Source organism: Littorina saxatilis, linkage group LG12, assembly GCF_037325665.1.
Source record: "Littorina saxatilis isolate snail1 linkage group LG12, US_GU_Lsax_2.0, whole genome shotgun sequence".
NCBI lineage: Eukaryota > Metazoa > Mollusca > Gastropoda > Littorinimorpha > Littorinidae > Littorina > Littorina saxatilis.
Genome location: NC_090256.1, coordinates 3,756,314 through 3,775,725, shown reverse-complemented (window position 1 = coordinate 3,775,725; position 19,412 = coordinate 3,756,314). Strand labels below are relative to the sequence as shown.

The following is a 19,412-nucleotide window of genomic DNA, read 5'->3' as shown; positions in this document are numbered from 1 at the left end:
TAATAGTGTCCTACCCCCCGAGTCAACAAACACGGTCCTTGGTCCCAATGTGAATGTTCCTTGCACACAGTACCCGTTCTGATTTTTCTCTCAGAAAACAACGACTACTTTGACTTTGGTTTTAGCACAGCGTAGTCATTTTACAAAACTAAAACAGCGAATTGACGTCAATACATGAATCGGCCTACAAAATGGGTCCAAACAGTTACGCATCAACGAACTCAGGAAAAACAAGCCACCTTGAGTCAAGACTAGTGAAACTTAGTACTCTCCCTTGAACGGTGTCGTCTATTAACCCAAACATCTGAGGCTGTAAATCTGACACGCTCTGTACGTTGTTTCATGTGCGCAGGCGAACAGACGTGTGTGAGGTATGGCGGAATCAAATCTCCAGAATCAGCTAAAGGTATTGACACCTGAACGGACAATCTGTTTAATCTGTCTCTCTGATTAGGCGCACTATTATCCATGTGTGCGCGTAAGTGTACAAACGCGCGGTGTGTATCAGTGACAATCACTGTATGTGTGTCACTGTGTGTGTGTGTGTGTGTCCCCTGTCTTTTGTGTGTAAGGGGGCATTATCATTCCTTATCATTATGCTGACTAAGTGACTGACATTAAGTGTTTTCGTCCAGAGTGATAGTGATATATACAAACTATAAAGAATATGATGGGAAATGTGCAAAAGACTGGCATTATGGGCCTGTGACTGAGCCCGGCCCGACTAAACTACGCGCCAGCACGCGCTAGCACGCGCCAGCACGCGCTACCTTGAACCATAGCACTTATATACTTTATTTTTATATTTCTAGTTAGTTCATCGTCCATTCTCACATAATACAAAATTTCAAACTTCAATGATGAAAAATACGGAAGTTATGACGAGTTTAAGGAGAGCTGATGCACTAAGTACTCTCAAATCCGACGATTTCCGCCATTGACTAAACAGCAAGCTACCACTTTGAAGTAGACGCTACCCGGTGATCCATAACACTTACATAATTTATTTTTATAGTCTATATAGTTAATTGTCCATTCTTACATAATACAAAATTTCAAGCTTGAGTGTTGAACATTTCAGTAGTTATGACGGGGTTTAAGCGAGCTAATGCGCTACTCTCAAATCCGACAAAATCCGGCAGTGACTAAAACTGCGCGCTACCAATTTTAAGTGGACGCTACTGAGATTCATAGCTGTTATATAATTTATCTGTATGTTTCTAGTCATTCCATCGTCAGTTCTTACATTATACAAAATTTCAAACTTCAGTGATAAAATTTACGATAGCTAAGACGCGTTATAGGAGAGCTATCCTAAGGCCGTGGCTCCATGTCCGACAATGTCGGATACGGAGTCATTCGTTCCAACACAGTCAGTCGGATGCGGAGCCAGTCATTCCTCTGTGTGTGTGTGTGTGTGTGTGTGTGTGTGTGTGTGTGTGTGTGTGTGTGTGTGTGTGTGTGTGTGTGTGTGTGAACGCTACCCGTTTGGCTGCTTATTCTGATTCGCAGCTAACCCCCCTGGGACCGTTCCCCTACCCGCTCGGTTGGGGATGGAAGCCCCGACGATACACCCCATGTCACCCATAGTGGACACGAGGTGCAAATGAGCATATCGCCATGTTCCGAGTTAAGCATGTCAAAGTTAAAATTAAATGACATTCTGCACTTTGCAGCACAGAACAATAGACATGTTCATTACTTCACAGGGCAAAGAAACAACATACTTTTCAGCATGTATTTATTTGGACAAACTTGAAGTCTTGCGTCCTCGGCACAGGATGAACAAGCCCTTTTAAGCCGAATGTTGTTGATATGCTACCGTTCTAGTAAAATTAATTAAAAAAATGATTAAAAAATAAATTAAAATAAGTTGTATAGCATGACAAAACAATCAAAAAGTGCAGGAACAGTTGTTTGTTTGTTAGCAAGCTTTACTTCCCTTTATCTTGGTGTAGATGTAAAGAAGAGTGACTAGGATACGATTTCGATGAGTTGCAGGTTAAAAATCCTCTTTGTGAGGACGGCACTTACATACAGTGCATCGTTCGATGAAGGGTTAAGAACGAGACGTACAAAGAAACCCACGAAGATAACACCGAAGACATACACACAGTCGGCACAGTAGGCTAGACCAGAAGAGAGAGAGGAGATGTGTTTGTGTGTGTGTGTGGGGGGGGGGGGGGGGTGGGGTGGGGTGTGGTTGTTGTTATTTGTGAGAGATGGTGAAAGAATAAAGTAACATAAATGATACAGGTCAAGACAGTGCCTGCTTCAAAGTGGTTGTGCATTTGGTATGCATTAATGTATGTATTCAGTCAATCAGTGTCGAAGTTTTGTCATAACTTCCGTAATTTTCATCATTGAAAATTGACATTTTGTATTATGTGAGAATGGACGATGATCTAACAAGAAATATAAAAATAAAGTATATAAGTGCTATGGATCACACACACACACACACACACACAGAGGAATGACTGGCTCCGCATCCGACTGACTGTGTTGGCGAACGAATGACTCCGTATCCGACATTGTTTTTTTATCACCGAAGTTTGAAATTTTGTATAATGTAAGAACTGACGATGGAATGACTAGAAACATACAGATAAATCATATAACAGCTATGAATCTCAGTAGCGTCCACTTAAAATTGGTAGCGCGCAGTTTTAGTCACTGCCGGATTTGAGAGTAGCGCATTAGCTCGCTTAAAACCCGTCATAACTACTGAAATGTTCAACACTCAAGCTTGAAATTTTGTATTATGTAAGAATGGACAATTAACTATATAGACTATAAAAATAAATTATGTAAGTGTTATGGATCACCGGGTAGCGTCTACTTCAAAGTGGCAGCTTGCTGTTTAGTCAATGGCGGAAATCGTCGGATTTGAGAGTAGTGCATTAGCTCTCCTTAACCTTTGCCGGATGCCGCTTTTGACTACACACTCCCGACGATGCGGGTTTGTCTGAACCCATACATTTGAAAGAGGGTTTTTACCGTTTATTCCTCTAACGACGATGCGGGTTTGTCTGAACCCATACATTTGAAAGAGGGTTTTTACCGTTTATTTCTCTAACGACGGGGTGGGTTCAGGGAAACCCACAGCGCTACTTCAGTGGGTGCATCGAGTTTCTCCCTTCACCGACCTCTTGCAGGGGAGGGAGAGGGGGAGGGAGAGACTGAGAGAGACTGAGAGACTGAGAGAGACTGAGAGACTAAGAAAGAGAGAGAGAGAGAGACTAAGAAAGAGAGAGAGAGAGAGACTAAGAAAGAGAGAGAGAGAGACTAAGAAAGAGAGAGAGAGACTAAGAGAGAGAGAGAGAGAGACTAAAAAAGAGAGAGAGACTAAGAAAGAGAGAGAGAGACTAAGAAAGAGAGAGAGAGTTTAAGAAAGAGAGAGAGAGACTAAGAAAGAGAGAGAGAGAGACTAAGAAAGAGAGAGAGAGAGAGAGAGACTAAGAAAGAGAGAGAGAGACTAATAAAGAGAGAGAGAGACTAAGAAAGAGAGAGAGACTAAGAAAGAGAGAGAGAGAGACTAAGAAAGAGAGAGAGAGACTAAGAAAGAGAGAGAGAGACTAAGAAAGAGAGAGAGACTGAGAGAGAGACTAAGAAAGAGAGAGAGACTAAGAAAGAGAGAGAGAGACTAAGAAAGAGAGAGAGACTAAGAAAGAGAGAGAGAGACTAAGAAAGAGAGAGAGACTAAGAAAGAGAGAGAGAGAGACTAAGAAAGATAGAGAGAGAGAGACAAATAAAGAGAGAGAGAGAGACTAAGAAAGAGAGAGAGAGACTAAGAGAGAGAACGAACGAACGAACGAACGAACCAACTTTATTTTTCGAGGGTAATGGAGTAGATACAGCAAAGATCTTTTTTCATCCAGCCCTCGCCCAAGAGGGAATTAACTAACCAGTGCATAATATTAAAGCAGAAGAAGAAGCAAAGCAAAAACATAAAAACATGGTTATTAAATCAGACAAAGAGGAAAAAAAAAGAAAAAAAAATGTTCATAGCATACATGGTCATTGGTAATGGTATACATTAAAACACACACTTTGACACACACGGTCACATGCACACAGACACACACAGACATACATGCACATACAGACACACACGCACACAGACACACGCACACACACATACACACACACACACACACACACACACACGCACGCACGCACGCACACACACACACACACACACACACACACACACACACACACACACACACACACACACACATGTACACATTGTACACATAATCATAAAAAATAAAAATAAACTTAACTGAAATGAAATGATTATACTAGTAGATCTTCATGTACTTATCAAACAGCAGTACCTGATCGAGGCATTAAGTGCCACACGACGATGAAAGCATATACAAAAAAGTATGTCTTCTAAAACTGGCAACAGAAAGTGGCTGTCTGAGAGAGACTGGTAAACCATTCCACAGAAATGGACCTGAATATGCCAGACTAGTTTTATACAAGTCAATTCTAGGGAGGGGAACATTTAGTTTCTTCGTGCGGCTTGATGAAGTCTCAGTTAATAATATTCTTTTAGTTAAATAGTCTGGTACACGTCCAAGAACTATTTTATGCATAAACCTTGCCTTGTTAAACGCTAGTCTGGATGAAAGTGGAAGAATTTCAGCTTTTTTGTAGTCATGATTAGAGAGGGTGCTGTTTTTCAGCAGAACAACTTTTACTCCGCGTCTGTGCAAAGATTTTAGGGGTCTTAAAGCTGCATCACTTGCAGAATCCCAAAGGGTTGATGCATAGTCTATTCCAGACTGCACATGCGCTTGAAAAAATGTTCTGCGCGCATCAAAATTTAGAAAATGTTTAATCTTTGCAGACTGATGAACTTTTTTTGCTGTAGATTTACATAAGTTACTTACATGAGGGCCCCATGTTAGATTGTTGTCAATAGAGAGAGAGAGAGAGACTAAGAAAGAGAGAGAGAGTGACTAAGAAAGAGAGAGAGAGACTAAGAAAGAGAGAGACAAAGAAAGAGAGAGAGAGACTAAGAAAGAGAGAGAGAGAGAGAGACCAAGAAAGATAGAGAGAGAGAGAGAGACTAAGAAAGAGAGAGAGAGAGAGACTAAGAAAGAGAGAGAGAGAGAGAGACTAAGAAAGAAAGAGAGAGACTAAGAAAGAGAGAGAGACCAAGAAAGAGAGAGAAAGAGAGACTAAGAAAGAGAGAGAGACTAAGAGAGAGAGAGAGAGAGACTAAGAAAGAGAGAGAGAGAGACTAGAGAGAGAGAGAGAGAGAGAGAGAGACTAAGAAAGAGAGAGAGAGAGACAAAGAAAGAGAGAGAGAAACTAAGAAAGAGAGAGAGAGGGAGACTAAGAAAGAGAGAGAGAGAGAGACTAAGAAAGAGAAAGAGACTAAGAAAGAGAGAGAGAGACTAAGAAAGAGAGAGAGAGACTAAGAAAGAGAGAGAGAGAGACTAAGAAAGAGAGAGAGAGACTAAGAAAGAGAGAGAGAGACTAGTAAGAAAGAGAGAGAGAGAGAGACTAAGAAAGAGCTAGAGAGAGAGAGAGAGACTAAGAAAGAGAGAGAGAGACAAAGAGAGAGAGAGAGACTAAGAAAGAGAGAGAGAGAGAGACTAAGAAAGAGAGAGAAAGACTAAGAAAGAGAGAGAGAGAGAGACTAAGAAAGAGAGACAGAGAGAGAGACTAAGAGAGAGAGACTAAGAGAGAGAGACAGAGAGACAGAGACAGAGAGACAGAGACAGACAGTCAGATAGACAGACAGTCAGATACACGGATAGACAGATAGACGGATAGACAGACAGACAAACAGACAGAGCAACTGACAACAGACAGACAGACAGAGAGACAGACAGTCTCTTGGAGACAAACAGGCAGACAGACACTGTTCCGCCGCTTTGGTAATTATGGGTGTAGCAGAACCCGCGCCGTCGGCAGAGGGATAGTTACAATCACTACTACTCTTTAAAAGTATGGGTTTGTGTGAACCCGCGCCATCGGTAGTGTTTATGTAAATTATCATAATCAATTAATTTTAATGTTTTGTCATGTACACACTAAAAATTTGCAGACAGAGAGCAAATTAGGTGTGTGAGAGATACTTAAAATTTCAAAACGATACCTTTAATGGTTCCAGAGTTACAATGATTTTAGTGTGTCTCTGGGTACAGGTGAACCCAGGAAGCACGGCAAAGGTTAAACTCGTCATAACTTCCGTATTTTTCATCATTGAAGTTTGAAATTTTGTATTATGTGAGAATGGACGATGAACTAACTAGAAATATAAAAATAAAGTATATAAGTGCTATGGTTCAAGGTAGCGCGTGCTGGCGCGTGCTAGCGTGTGCTGGCGCGTAGTTTAGTCGGACCCACTGAGCCTGTGTATGTGTCATTACAAACGTGCATGTATGTGTAGGCCTGTATGTGTGTGTTTGCACGCGTGTGTATGTGTGTAAGCCTGTGTGTGTAGCCTCTGTGTGTGTGTAGGCGTGTGTGAGTGTGTGTAGGCTTGTATATATTATATATGTGTGTGTGTTTATATAGCTGTGTCTGTGTCCATGTCTGTGTGTACAACTACACCTGTGTGTGTGTGTGTGTGTGTTTGTTCTCCAGAGTTCAGCATCATGTTTTAAATGGTATGTTTCATCTTTTCACCCAGATACTCTGCATTCATGGATACAGGTGAGGACAACTGCAATGTCTTGGGGTTGTTATGCGGACAAAACCAACGGACACAAGAAGGGTGAGGTGCAACGGTTTATTCGGTGACCACATGGCAGGCTCTCTGTACGGAAGTATCAGTGCGCATGACTGATCCAAACATTGAACCTCGATAGTACATAGGTACCGTAGATACAATGAACTGGTCAAAGGGAGACAACAGAATGCTAGTCACATGTGTGCTTTCCTGTTTAAGAAGCATATATAATATATGTTATGGACTCGAATATATGTAAGCTTGAGGGCTGCTTAATGACAATATGTATACTCCACTATATATGGGACATTTCTCAGCTATACTGATACAAAATGTACTTTAGAATGAGGTACACACACTGACACACAGACATATACACACACACACACACACAAACACACACATACACACACGCACACTGGGTGAATGTCTGATCAGTCAGTACCTGATGAGAACATTTCTGGAAAATCGACTCACTTGGCACATGCACAGAAGTTGTTTTATAATGCAAAATTGTGTTACTTGCTGAAGGTGTAGAAATAAACAAAACTTGTATCAGGATTTTTAAAACAACCCTCAGATAATATATGTTTTGTACATTTTTACATTTAGTCAAGTTTTGACTAAATGTTTTAACGTAGAGGGGGGAATCGAGACGAGGGTCGTGGTGTATGTGCGTGCGTGTGTGTGTGTGTGTGTGTGTCTGTCTGTCTGTCTGTCTGTCTGTGTGTGTGTGTAGAGCGATTCAGACTAAACTACTGGACCGATCTTTATGAAATTTGACATGAGAGTTCCTGGGTATGAAATCCCCGAACGTTTTTTTCATTTTTTTGATAAATGTCTTTGATGACGTCATATCCGGCTTTTCGTGAAAGTTGAGGTGGCACTGTCACGCCCTCATTTTTCAACCAAATTGGTTGAAATTTTGGTCAAGTAATCTTCGACGAAGCCCGGACGTCGGTATTGCATTTCAGCTTGGTGGCTTAAAAATTAATTAATGACTTTGGTCATTAAAAATCTGAAAATTGTAAAAAAAAAATATAAATTTATAAAACGATCCAAATTTACGTTCATCTTATTCTCCATCATTTTCTGATACCAAAAACATATAAATATGTTATATTTGGATTAAAAACAAGCTCTGAAAATTAAAAATATAAAAATTATTATCAATTTTTTTTTCCTCCAAATCAATTTAAAAACACTTTCATCTTATTCCTTGTCGGTTCCTGATTCCAAAAACATATAGATATGATATGTTTGGATTAACAACACGCTCAGAAAGTTAAAACAAAGAGCTATCCTTCTTAGCGCAACTACTACCCTGCTCTTCTTGTCAATTTCACTGCCTTTGCCATGAGCGGTGGACTGACGATGCTACGAGTATACGGTCTTGCTGAAAAATGGCATTGCGTTCAGTTTCATTCTGTGAGTTCGACAGCTACTTGACTAAATGTTGTATTTTCGCCTTACGCGACTTGTTCATGATTTTAACTGCTCAACTGTCATCAGTAAGATGTCATTCTCAGACACTGGCAAAAGTTACATTGTAAAAGTGACCGGCATGCACTCTTAACCTTGGCCAGTCGTCGTGGGTCCAAGTGGACCCAGAAGGGTGTTTAATTGCAAATATCTCTTAAACCAGTTGGAATTTTTTAAAGAGCTTTTAAGAATGCCTCAGACACCTAAAAAGCTCATGTCCTAAAAGATAATTAAATTTCAGCGAGAAGTAATTAAACAAGAAGAGCAAACGCTCGATCGAGTCACTTTCGCAGTTCTGAATATTATATGAGGCATCAGATGGACAGGAAGAAATTGCTATTCACAACACAATGAGTCACGTTCACATAAAATTTGAGCCCGGTCACTTTTATAGTTTCCGAGAAAAGCCCAACGTTAAGTTGTGTGTTGCCGAACAGAAAAGGCTAGTTATCTCCCTTGTTTTTCTGATAACGTTCGTAAAAGGCTACAGATGTAAATACTTTGATGTAAAGAATAATCCTACAAAGTTTCAATCACATCCGATGAACTTTGTCAAAGATATAAAATGTCTAATTTTTCCTTTGACGCTGACCTGTGACCTTGAAAAAGGTCAAAGGTCAACAAAACCATCGTTAAAGTGTAGAGGTCATTGGAGGTCACGACTAAACAAAATATGAGCCCGATCGCTTTGATAGTTTCCGAGAAAAGTCCAACGTTAAGGTGGTGTCTACGGCCGGCCGGCCGGCCGGACAGACTAACACTGACCGATTACATAGAGTCACTTTTTCTCAAGTGACTCAAAAAAACAAAGGTCAAATTTAGACTACACACGGAAGACATCGTGGGGCCGTGCGGACCCATGTTTCTCAAACTGAAGGAACTTACATAAAAACTAGGGAGAGAAGTCACAAACCTTCAGGTATTGGCTCTAAACATCATTTTCTACGATCTGTTTAATTTTGGAGTTAATAAGCAAGTCGCGTGGAGCGAAATTAATACATAACAATGTGGGTCCACACGGTCCCATGATGTCTACAGAAGGGTAATCACGTTTTTCCCTTTTTGAGAAGCTTAATTAGTAATAATTAAATTAATAATTTAATTTAATGACTTCTCTCGGAAATTTAACCAAGGCGTCTACGGAAGGGGATGCACGTTTTTGCTTCTTTGGAAAGCATGGGTCTACGGAAGGGTATGCATATTTTTCCTTCTTTGAGAAGCATGGGTCCGCACGGCCCTACGATGTCTTCCGTGTGTAGTCGATAACCCGGTCAGGCGAAGGTTAAATATCTTCTTTCTTTTTACATTTAGTCAAGTTTTGACTAAATGTTTTAAAGGCATACTAACGCACTCCCGTGTTTACAAAGTGTAGTTTGCCCACAATCGATGTCAAACGCACCATAAGACCATATAATGACGATACGTCACCATGCGCGGACCATAATACATGCATTACAGCTTGTTCTAGCCTCTGAAAAAGTGAGGATGTCAACAAAGCCGCAGTGTTCTCTCCCTTGCATCAACGTTACATGTGTTGCCAAATCTATAAATAGGACGATCCAGATCAAAATGAAAATTCAAATATCTCAACATTTAAGGGGTCCTAGACCACAATATTTTGCAGGGAACTTAATTTAGTCTGTCTCCAGCTGTTGGTAAAGCAATTAGCGTGTATAGTCATCGAGTACATATGGCTTTAACATAGAGGGGGGAATCGAGACGAGGGTCGTGGTGTGTGTGTGTGTGTGTGTGTCTGTCTGTCTGTGTGTGTGTGTGTGTAGAGCGATTCAGACTAAACTACTGGGCCGATCTTTATGAAATTTGACATGAGAGTTCCTGGGTATGATATCCTCAGACGGTTTTTTTCATTTTTTTGATAAATGTCTTTGATGACGTCATATCCGGCTTTTCGTGAAAGTTGAGGCGGCACTGTCACGCCCTCATTTTTCAACCAAATTGGTTGAAATTTTGGTCAAGTAATCTTCGACGAAGCCCGGACTTCGGTATTGCATTTCAGCTTGGTGGCTTAAAAATTAATTGATGACTTTGGTCATTAAAAATCTGAAAATTGTAAAAAAAATATTTTTTTTATAAAACGATCCAAATTTACGTTCAGCTTATTCTCCATCATTTGCTGATTCCAAAAACATATAAATATGTTATATTTGGATTAACAACAAGCTCTGAAAATTAAATATATAAAAATTATTATCAAATTTTTTTTTTCGAAATCAATTTAAAAACACTTTCATCTTATTCCTTGTCGGTTCCTGATTCCAAAAACATATAGATATGATATGTTTGGATTAAAAACACGCTCAGAAAGTTAAAACGAAGAGAGGTACAGAAAAGCGTGCTATCCTTCTCAGCGCAACGAATACCCCGCTCTTCTTGTCAATTCCACTGGCACTGCCTTTGCCACGGGCGGTGGAGTGACGATGCTACGAGTATACGGTCTTGCTGCGTTGCGTTGCGTTCAGTTTCATTCTGTGAGTTCGACAGCTACTTGACTAAATGTTGTATTTTCGCCTTACGCGACTTGTTTGTTTTACATACATTGACACTGCTATTGTTTTCAACTATCATTTTAGACAGAAATGTTTTTATTTTATTTAAAAAGGGAAATTCTTTTGCAGACAGAACGCTCAAGCTTTCAGAGAGAAAACTGGAGCTTTCCGGAAGATCCTGAAGAAAAAGGCAGAGCTAGGTATGGCAACAGCTTGCTCTGAAAACTTCCTTCCAGGATCTCTGATTTCCCGCAAGCACAAATATATTTTAAGACATCTTTAAACATATTTCAATTTGATGTTTACCCCCCGCGGGTTAGGGGGAAGAATTTACCCGATGCTCCCCAGCATGTCGTAAGAGGCGACTAACGGATTCTGTTTCTCCTTTTACCCTTGTTAAGTGTTTCTTGTATAGAATATAGTCAATGTTTGTAAAGATTTTAGTCAAGCAGTATGTAAGAAATGTTAAGTCCTTTGTACTGGAAACTTGCATTCTCCCAGTAAGGTCATATATTGTACTAGCCGTTGCAAGCCCCTGGAGCAATTTTTTTATTAGTGCTTTTGTGAACAAGAAACAATTAACAGGTGGCTCTATCCCATCCCCCCCCTTTCCCCGTCGCGATATAACCTTGAACGGTTGAAAACGACGTTAAACACCAAGTAAAGAAAGAAATTTGATGTTTAGGACTAGTAACATAGCAATGGAATACAAGACTTTGTTCTTGATCTTCCTGTCTATTTCCGTACATACACCAATAGCCAATTATTTTTAAATTTGTTTTTATAGACTAAGATTTGCTCAGAAATATTATTTGTATGTTTTGTTTCTTCATAATTGCTTGTGGCTGTTCTCTTCAAAGTAACTTCATCTCTGCCAAATTTCATATTTATATGAATAGTTTTTCTGTGACTGGCCGGTACTGGATAATACTAACAAGTAGATCCCACTACTCTTGAAAATAAAGAGCTCTCTCTCTCTCTCTCTCTCTCTCTCTCTCTCTCTCTCTCTCTCTCTCTCTCTCTCTCTCTGTCTCTCTCTTGCATGTGAGCTTGTGTGCACCCACACGCACCACTACTATAAAAATAATAAAAGCTCTTTCCCCCTATGTATGTCTCTTTTTTTTTTTTTTAATCATTTGTGCTTTGGAAAAATTAAGGCACAGATTCAGAGACCCAAATAAAATTATGATAGAGTTGTCTATTTTACACCTGAGTAATATGTTATTTTGTGTTTGAAATCAGAGTTCATCTCAGCACCTAACAGAGTCCCACCATTGGAAACCACAGGAGAAGATGCAGAACTTGCAAATGAAGGCGGTGAATATTTTCTCTCTTTTTTCTTTTTAAAAAAATGTTGTTAGTATATTTTAACATTTCTTCAGTCGTTATTGACAAAGCATGATATGTATTTGTATCTTTGTCTCTGCTTTCTTATCATTATGTGAAAAAAGACTTCTTTTAATGTTTATCAGAGCTTGATTATAGAAAGAACAAACAGTGGTCCCTCTGTTTTAAAGCCTCTAAAATATGTATAAAATATGTGGACATAAGTAAAAGGAAAAAGTTCAAATAGGTACGTTAACAGACTTGTCGAGGTAATCTGAGAAAACAAGGTGTACATGTATCATAAGAGGAAGTCATTGAAATAGGCAAATCTACTTGTATTTTGATCTGCAATTCTTGTGAGATGTTTGACAATACATGTATTCTTTGTTTCTGTATGTGTAGACTCCATGGGCTGGTGGTTCTCGAGGCAAGATGACTGTTACCATGCACAAGAGTTGTCAGACTGCTGTAAGGGTTATGACCAGTCGCTTAAGCTTGTTCAGGAGACTATCAAAGAAAAGGTACGCTTACTTATTGACATTTGAGATGACTCTCATTCCGAGTTATGTTGTGCAGTGTAGGTATATTCTTTGACCATCCAGACAATTGTAAAATTTCTAGCTTATCTGAAAATCCATACTTCTTTGCTAAATATTTCTGATCTGGCTGTCACAAACAACTAGATTATGTATTGTGGGACTAACATGACTACTGCATTATCTATATCATTTTCATTGTCATATCATGGACTTCTTGCCGGCACGGTTGGCCTAGTGGTCAGGCGTCCGCCCCGTGATCGGGAGGTCGTGGGTTCGAACCCCGGCCGGGTCATACCTAAGACTTTAAAATTGGCAATCTAGTGGCTGCTCCGCCTGGCGTCTGGCATTATGGGGTTAGTGCTAGGACTGGTTGGTCCGGTGTCAGAATAATGTGACTGGGTGAGACATGAAGCCTGTGCCAGACCTGTTTACCCTTACGATTTTGGCGTAATTTATTACGATTTTCTGCAAAAAATACGCCATTCCGCTATCCGTGTCAAGACTACGATTTTCATAAATAAAAAATGTTAAAAAAAATAAAATAAAAAATTTTTTTTTTATTTTTTTTTAATTATTTTTTTTTAATCAATTCACATGTTTGGCATTGTTTTTTTCAATGGTAAAATGGGGTGAAAAAGCACAGGACTGACCAGAGATCATGTCTGTCCGACGAGACGCTGGAGAGCCTTATTCTAGTGGTGAAGTCTCGCCCTCACTCATTCGGCAAGCGCAAGTACAGTAGAGAAGCGCTTGACACACTGAAAAAGGCCTACTACGAGCAAAAGAAAAAGAATCAGTGATGCATGTGCTTTTGATGGGATCTTCTTTGAAATTATGATGACTACAAAAACTGACTGATGTGTTTTGTTTGTAAATGATGGATATATGTGCATGATTGCGTTTCGCAGACACAGTTGTCATGTGCCGCGGCGTTGTAATTGGCGACGAATGCTGGATGATTACTATTTTTGTGCCAGGATTACTATTTTTGGGGCTGAGCATTACTCCAAAACACTTATGGGGGTAAACAGGTCTGCTGTGCTGCGACTTCTGTCTTGTGTGTGGCGCACGTTATATGTCAAAGCAGCACCGCCCTGATATGGCCCTTCGTGGTCGGCTGGGCGTTAAGCAAACAAACAAACAAATCATGGACTTCTTGAATTGCTTTTGCATTTTGTTTCTCTCTGTCACTTGAATACATGTATAATATATATCATAATGTTCTTTTATATGATAGAAATAACAACACTGTCAGTCTTCAAACTCCCACATAACAAAATTGTGACAGGATTCACGTGAAAACAAAACCTCTTTCACCAAACCTATTCTATGGTGGAATTAAAACAAGGGAAGTAATTTCAGCAATCTTTGTTTTTCAACTCCTGTTTTGAGTGTTGTTAACGCGATTCCATTATAAATTCCGTTTTGCCGTTTTTTGTGTGAAGTGGGTTGCTCTTGCTAAATTTCAGCATTAATTTTTTTTAACGCATTTTCATGCATCTTTATTCATTATTATGACCATGACTTTGAGTAAGAAGCTGGCAAAATGACAGTTGAGTGAAGGTTCTCCTTCTCTTGCGAGTCAAATAGGAACACTTGTTTATTTCAGGGTCCATTTGATGGTGTGTTAGGCTTCAGCCAAGGTGCTGCCATGGTCTCATTGCTCTTAGGAGTTCAAGAGCAACAGTCAGGTGCAATTTACACACTCTCAATCAATTTTTACTTGAGTGATATGCAGTTTTCAAATTTTAAGTCTGGATTGCGCCCATAGATGGTGAAATGCAAACTCTGTCTGTCTCTTTCTCTCTTGTTCTCTCTCTCTCTCTCTCTCTCTCTCTCTCTCTCTCTCTCTCTCTCTCTCTCTCTTTCTGTGTGACGCTGTGTATAATATGCTAGTGCTGCTGCATATGCGCGGAAGATACAAATCTTCATTCTTGGAAAAAATCTTTCTAAGCAGCTCCCAGTGTTCATGGTTTTATTTTGTTGAGCATGCAGTCATGACAAGTAGGCCAAATATATATTTTAAACCAAATTAACCTTTGCCGGATGCCGCTTTTGACTACACACTCCCGACGATGCGGGTTTGTCTGAACCCATACATTTGAAAGAGGGTTTTTACCGTTTATTCCTCTAACGACGATGCGGGTTTGTCTGAACCCATACATTTGAAAGAGGGTTTTTATCGTTTATTTCTCTAACGACGGGGTGGGTTCAGGGAAACCCACAGCGCTACTTCAGTGGTTGCATCGAGTTTCTCCCTTCACCGACCTCTTGCAGGGGAGGGAGAGAGGGAGGGAGAGGGGGAGGGAGAGACTGAGAGAGACTGAGAGACTAAGAAAGAGAGAGAGAGAGAGAGAGAGACTAAGAAAGAGAGAGAGAGAGACTAAGAAAGAGAGAGAGAGAGAGACTAAGAAAGAGAGAGAGAGACTAAGAAAGAGAGAGAGAGAGAGAGACTAAGAAAGAGAGAGAGAGTCTAAGAAAGAGAGTGAGAGACTAAGAAAGAGAGAGAGAGAGACTAAGAAAGAGAGAGAGGGAGACTAAGAAAGAGAGAGAGAGAGACTAAGAAAGAGAGAGAGACTAAGACAGAGAGAGAGAGAGAGACTAAGAAAGAGAGAGAGACTAAGAAAGAGAGAGAGACTAAGAAAGAGAGAGAGACTAAGAAAGAGAGAGAGACTAAGAAAGAGAGAGAGAGAGACTAAGAAAGAGAGAGAGAGAGATACTAAGAAAGAGAGAGAGAGAGACTAAGAAAGATAGAGAGAGAGAGACAAATAAAGAGAGAGAGAGAGACAAATAAAGAGAGAGAGAGACTAAGAAAGAGAGAGAGAGAGAGAGAGAGACTAAGAAATAGAGAGAGAGAGACTAAGAAAGAGAGAGAGAGAGAGACTAAGAAAGAGAGAGAGGGAGACTAAGAAAGAGAGAGAGACTAAGAAAGAGAGAGAGAGAGAGACAAAGAAAGAGAGAGAGAGACTAAGAAAGAGAGAGAGAGACTAAGAAAGAGAGAGAGAGACTAAGAAAGAGAGAGACTAAGAAAGAGAGAGAGAGAGAGACTAAAAAAGAGAGAGAGAGACTAAGAAAGAGAGAGAGAGACTAAGAGAGAGAAAGAGAGACTAAGAAAGAGAGAGAGACTAAGAGAGAGAGAGAGAGAGAGAGTAAGAAAGAGAGAGAGAGAGACTAAGAGAGAGAGAGAGAGAAACTAAGAGAGAGAGAGAGAGAGAGAGAGACTAAGAAAGAGAGAGACTAAAAAAGAGAGAGAGAGACTAAAAAAGAGAGAGAGAGACTAAGAAAGAGAGAGAGAGAGAGACTAAGGGAGAGAAAGAGAGACTAAGAAAGAGAGACTAAAAGAGAGAGAGACTAAGAAAGAGAGAGAGACTAAGAGAGAGAGAGAGAGAGACTAATAAAGAGAGAGAGAGACTAAGAAAGAAAGAGAGACTAAGAAAGAGAGAGAGAGAGAGACTAAGAAAGAGAGAGAGAGAGACTAAGAAAGAGAGAGAGAGAGAGAGAGAGACTAAGAAAGAGAGAGAGAGAGACTAAGAAAGAGCTAGAGAGAGAGAGAGACTAAGAAAGAGAGAGAGAGAGACTAAGAAAGAGAGAGAGAGACTAAGAAAGAGAGAGAGACTAAAAAAGAGAGAGAGAGACTAAGAAAGAGAGAGAGAGAGAGACTAAGAAAGAGAGAGAGAAAGAGAGACTAAGAAAGAGAGAGAGACTAAGAGAGAGAGAGACTAAGAAAGAGAGAGAGAGAGACTAAGAGAGAGAGAGAGAGACTAAGAAAGAGAGAGAGAGAGACTAAGAAAGAGAGAGAGAGAGACTAAGAAAGAGAGACAGAGAGAGAGACTAAGAAAGAGAGAGAGAGAGACTAAGGGAGAGAAAGAGAGACTAAGAAAGAGAGAGAGAGAGACTAAGAAAGAGAGAGAGAGAGAGAGAGACTAAGAAAGAGAGACAGAGAGAGAGACTAAGAGAGAGAGACAGAGAGAGAGACTAAGGGAGAGAGACAGAGAGAGAGAGACAGACAGACAGACAGACAGAGACAGAGTGAGACAGAGACAGAGAACGAACGAACGAACGAACGAACTTTATTACTCAAGGATGGAGATTTTAGGCTCACGCCTAGTCTTACAATCTGTCCCTGCTAAACTAAGACATAAAGATAAAGACAATAAAAGGACAATTGTCAATCGCAATCATACAGTATTACTAACTACAACATTACCTATACGACTACATAATGCATAATAGAACATTGAAATGTACATGTATGTCAAGATAATACAAAGGAAAAGAAAATTCGACTCGCACACACACGCGCGCCGCATGCCTGCAGAGAGACAGAGACAGACAGTCAGATAGACAGAGAGACGGATAGACGGATAGACAGACAGACAGACAGACAGAGCAACTGACAACAGACATACAGACAGAGAGATACGGACAGACAAACAGAGAGACAGACAGTCTCTTGGAGACAAACAGGCAGACAGACACTGTTCCGCCGCTTTGGTAATTATGGGTGTAGCAGAACCCGCGCCGTCGGCAGAGGGATAGTTACAATCACTACTACTCTTTAAAAGTATGGGTATGTGTGAACCCGCGCCATCGGTAGTGTTTATGTAAATTATCATAATCAATTAATTCTGATGTTTTGTCATGTACACACTAAAAATTTGCAGACAGAGAGCAAATTAGGTGTGTGAGAGATACTTAAAATTTCAAAACGATACCTTTAATGGTTCCAGAGTTACAATGATTTTAGTGTGTCTCTGGGTACAGGTGAACCCAGGAAGCACGGCAAAGGTTAAGGGCTTTGTAATGATCGCACAGTTATTTTTGTTCAATTCTGAGGACAGCAAAAAATTGTGCTACTTTTAATAACTTTATTCACAACTCCCCTGAAGCTACAATGTTTTCGATATTTCAATTACAGAAAAGTGGTTTGACTTTGCTATCCTGGTGGCCGGGTTCAAAAGCAGGTCATCTCCTCATGATGTGCTGTACTCCAAGAAAATCTCTATACCAACGCTACATGTCTTTGGAGATACAGACAAAGTGATACCAAAAGGTAAATAAAAGAAAGTATATTAATTTGAAATTTTGCCCTGAAACTTTGTGATGAGGGTGAGGGCAGAGAACAGTGTTTCAGACCTAAAGAGAAAATGCACACATACACACACACACACACACACACACATTAATATATAGTTGCAGTGAATGCCCATATAATTATCTGTGTGTGCTGTTTGCTTGTTCGTTTCTCTTTAGCCTTGTGTCTAAGTTTAATTCATTTTCAGGGATGGCCTAATCACCTGCCCTATCACCAGGGGCAAGTACCCCCAAAAAAACTGCTGGTCTAGAAGTAACCGTCTGGTAGCTCGCACGGCTGGCCAGTAAAAATTATGGCTAAATGCCAAACGACTTTTGGTTGTACTATCCAGTTTCAAAGCCATATAAATACTCCACATGCAGAAAATTCTGTCGTCTGCAAAAACAGTGCCATGTTCTAGTGACTCGAGAAAGAGGATCCTATCTTGGATGCGCTCGGCATTTCAACACACTGCTGCCGGCCTGTTTCTACTTTTGCTACTGATTCCAAACCCGCATAATTTATATCAGTCATAAATAACTCACATAAAAGGCAACAAGAATTGTTTGGAACAGCATTGCTCAAGTTGGAAAATATCAACTCATGCAAAACATAGATTGTTCACATTTTGCATGCAAAACATAGATTGTTCACATTTTGCACCCTTCCTCAAAAAAAGTGCTAAAAAGCCCTGCAAGATGCCAGATTGGGATGCCTATTCATCACTGACCGGCCACTGCCCAGGTGTTGATCGTATCACAGCTTTTTGTGTGTATATATATAAATAAATCTGACAGTCATTCATACTATTACTAACAGTAATTTTTTGCTGTGGTATGTATTTACGAGGCCAGTAAAATTTCTTGCGAGCTTTATGTAGTGACTTTCTTGAAGTGACTTAAAGAGTATGATTTTTTAGATTTGGTCATCTCTGATTTTGTTGGTGTTGCTGCAGTCATATAAGTCTCTACAGTGTTGTTTCAGTTTGTGTGTTGTTGTTTTTTAAACTCCAAGGTGAAACAGACTTAGCGTTAATTCCGGGTTGGAAATACTTGTTTCAGAAATGAGCGAAGATCTGCTTCAGTACTTTGAAGATCCTGTGGTTGTTCAGCATCCGGGGGGTCACTTTGTCCCGGCAGCTGGACCACAGAAGAAAGTGTACCTGGAGTTTTTTGACAAGATGTTGAAAAAGAAAGCTCAAGTGTCTTGACCATGATTATTTTTGTAGCTAAACTGCAAGTACAAATCTTCAGGTTCACCATCGCCTAACAGGCTTGAGGTGACGTGCTCTGCGTGTTTTGGTTAATTATAGTGTCAATTAACCTTGATCGCTTTTTATGTTGTGATTTTTGTCTTCGTCATGTTGAGACCTACAGAGTGGTACCAGTTTTGGCATCTTTGGATGCTGGGCTGGAGAGATATCTCCATGTTTCTGATCGGACTATCCCTTCTCTCTACACTGCTGTCAACTAAGGATTCGCTCACGGCTATCGTCAACACGGCTGATACTAAGCAAGAGTACAAGCGCACCGCTCCGGTGCACAGTGTTGTGACTACAGCTGTGCGACCTTGTGTCAAGTACAGCCGAGCAGAACTCCTGTGTTTACAGGGAAAGCCTGTGTATATGTCCCCGGGATTTTCACAACATCTGTCAGATTTACAACTTCTACGCACCCCACCCTGTCCTTTTCAGCGAAAAAAAGGTAAACGTCGCCCGTACCGCGGTGGTCGCCGCAAACAACGAGGTAAGACTATTCCAGTGGTTATCTCCCCTGTCGTGGACACAC

At 40.3% G+C, this 19,412-nt stretch overlaps 1 protein-coding gene across 3 annotated transcripts; it reads left to right on the top strand.

The window, feature by feature from the left end:
• The first annotated feature begins 270 nt into the window (after nucleotides 1-270).
• Nucleotides 271-18,876, top strand: LOC138981085 (esterase OVCA2-like). Of its 3 annotated transcripts, none has more exons than XM_070353917.1 (8): nucleotides 271-406; nucleotides 6,659-6,681; nucleotides 10,816-10,886; nucleotides 11,929-12,003; nucleotides 12,415-12,533; nucleotides 14,161-14,242; nucleotides 17,470-17,604; nucleotides 18,687-18,876. In XM_070353917.1, exons 1-8 carry the CDS (start codon nucleotides 374-376, stop codon nucleotides 18,833-18,835), a joined length of 687 nt encoding a protein of 228 aa, XP_070210018.1. In that variant the 5' UTR covers nucleotides 271-373; the 3' UTR covers nucleotides 18,836-18,876. The 3 variants fall into 3 exon arrangements, with proteins under 3 accessions (XP_070210018.1, XP_070210017.1, XP_070210019.1); XM_070353916.1 differs by having other exon boundaries at nucleotides 282-406; nucleotides 6,659-6,742; XM_070353918.1 differs by lacking the exon at nucleotides 10,816-10,886 and having other exon boundaries at nucleotides 282-406.
• The last annotated feature ends 536 nt before the right edge of the window (nucleotides 18,877-19,412 follow it).

Bases quoted from the DNA above. Each gene is read 5' to 3' on its own strand.
- LOC138981085 (XM_070353916.1), top strand. From the start codon at position 6,672: ATGGATACAGGTGAGGACAACTGCAATGTCTTGGGGTTGTTATGCGGA. The intron at 6,743-10,815 runs GTGAGGTGCAAC...ATTCTTTTGCAG, and splicing joins AACCAACGGACACAAGAAGG to ACAGAACGCTCAAGCTTTCA. The intron at 17,605-18,686 runs GTAAATAAAAGA...TACTTGTTTCAG, and splicing joins AGACAAAGTGATACCAAAAG to AAATGAGCGAAGATCTGCTT.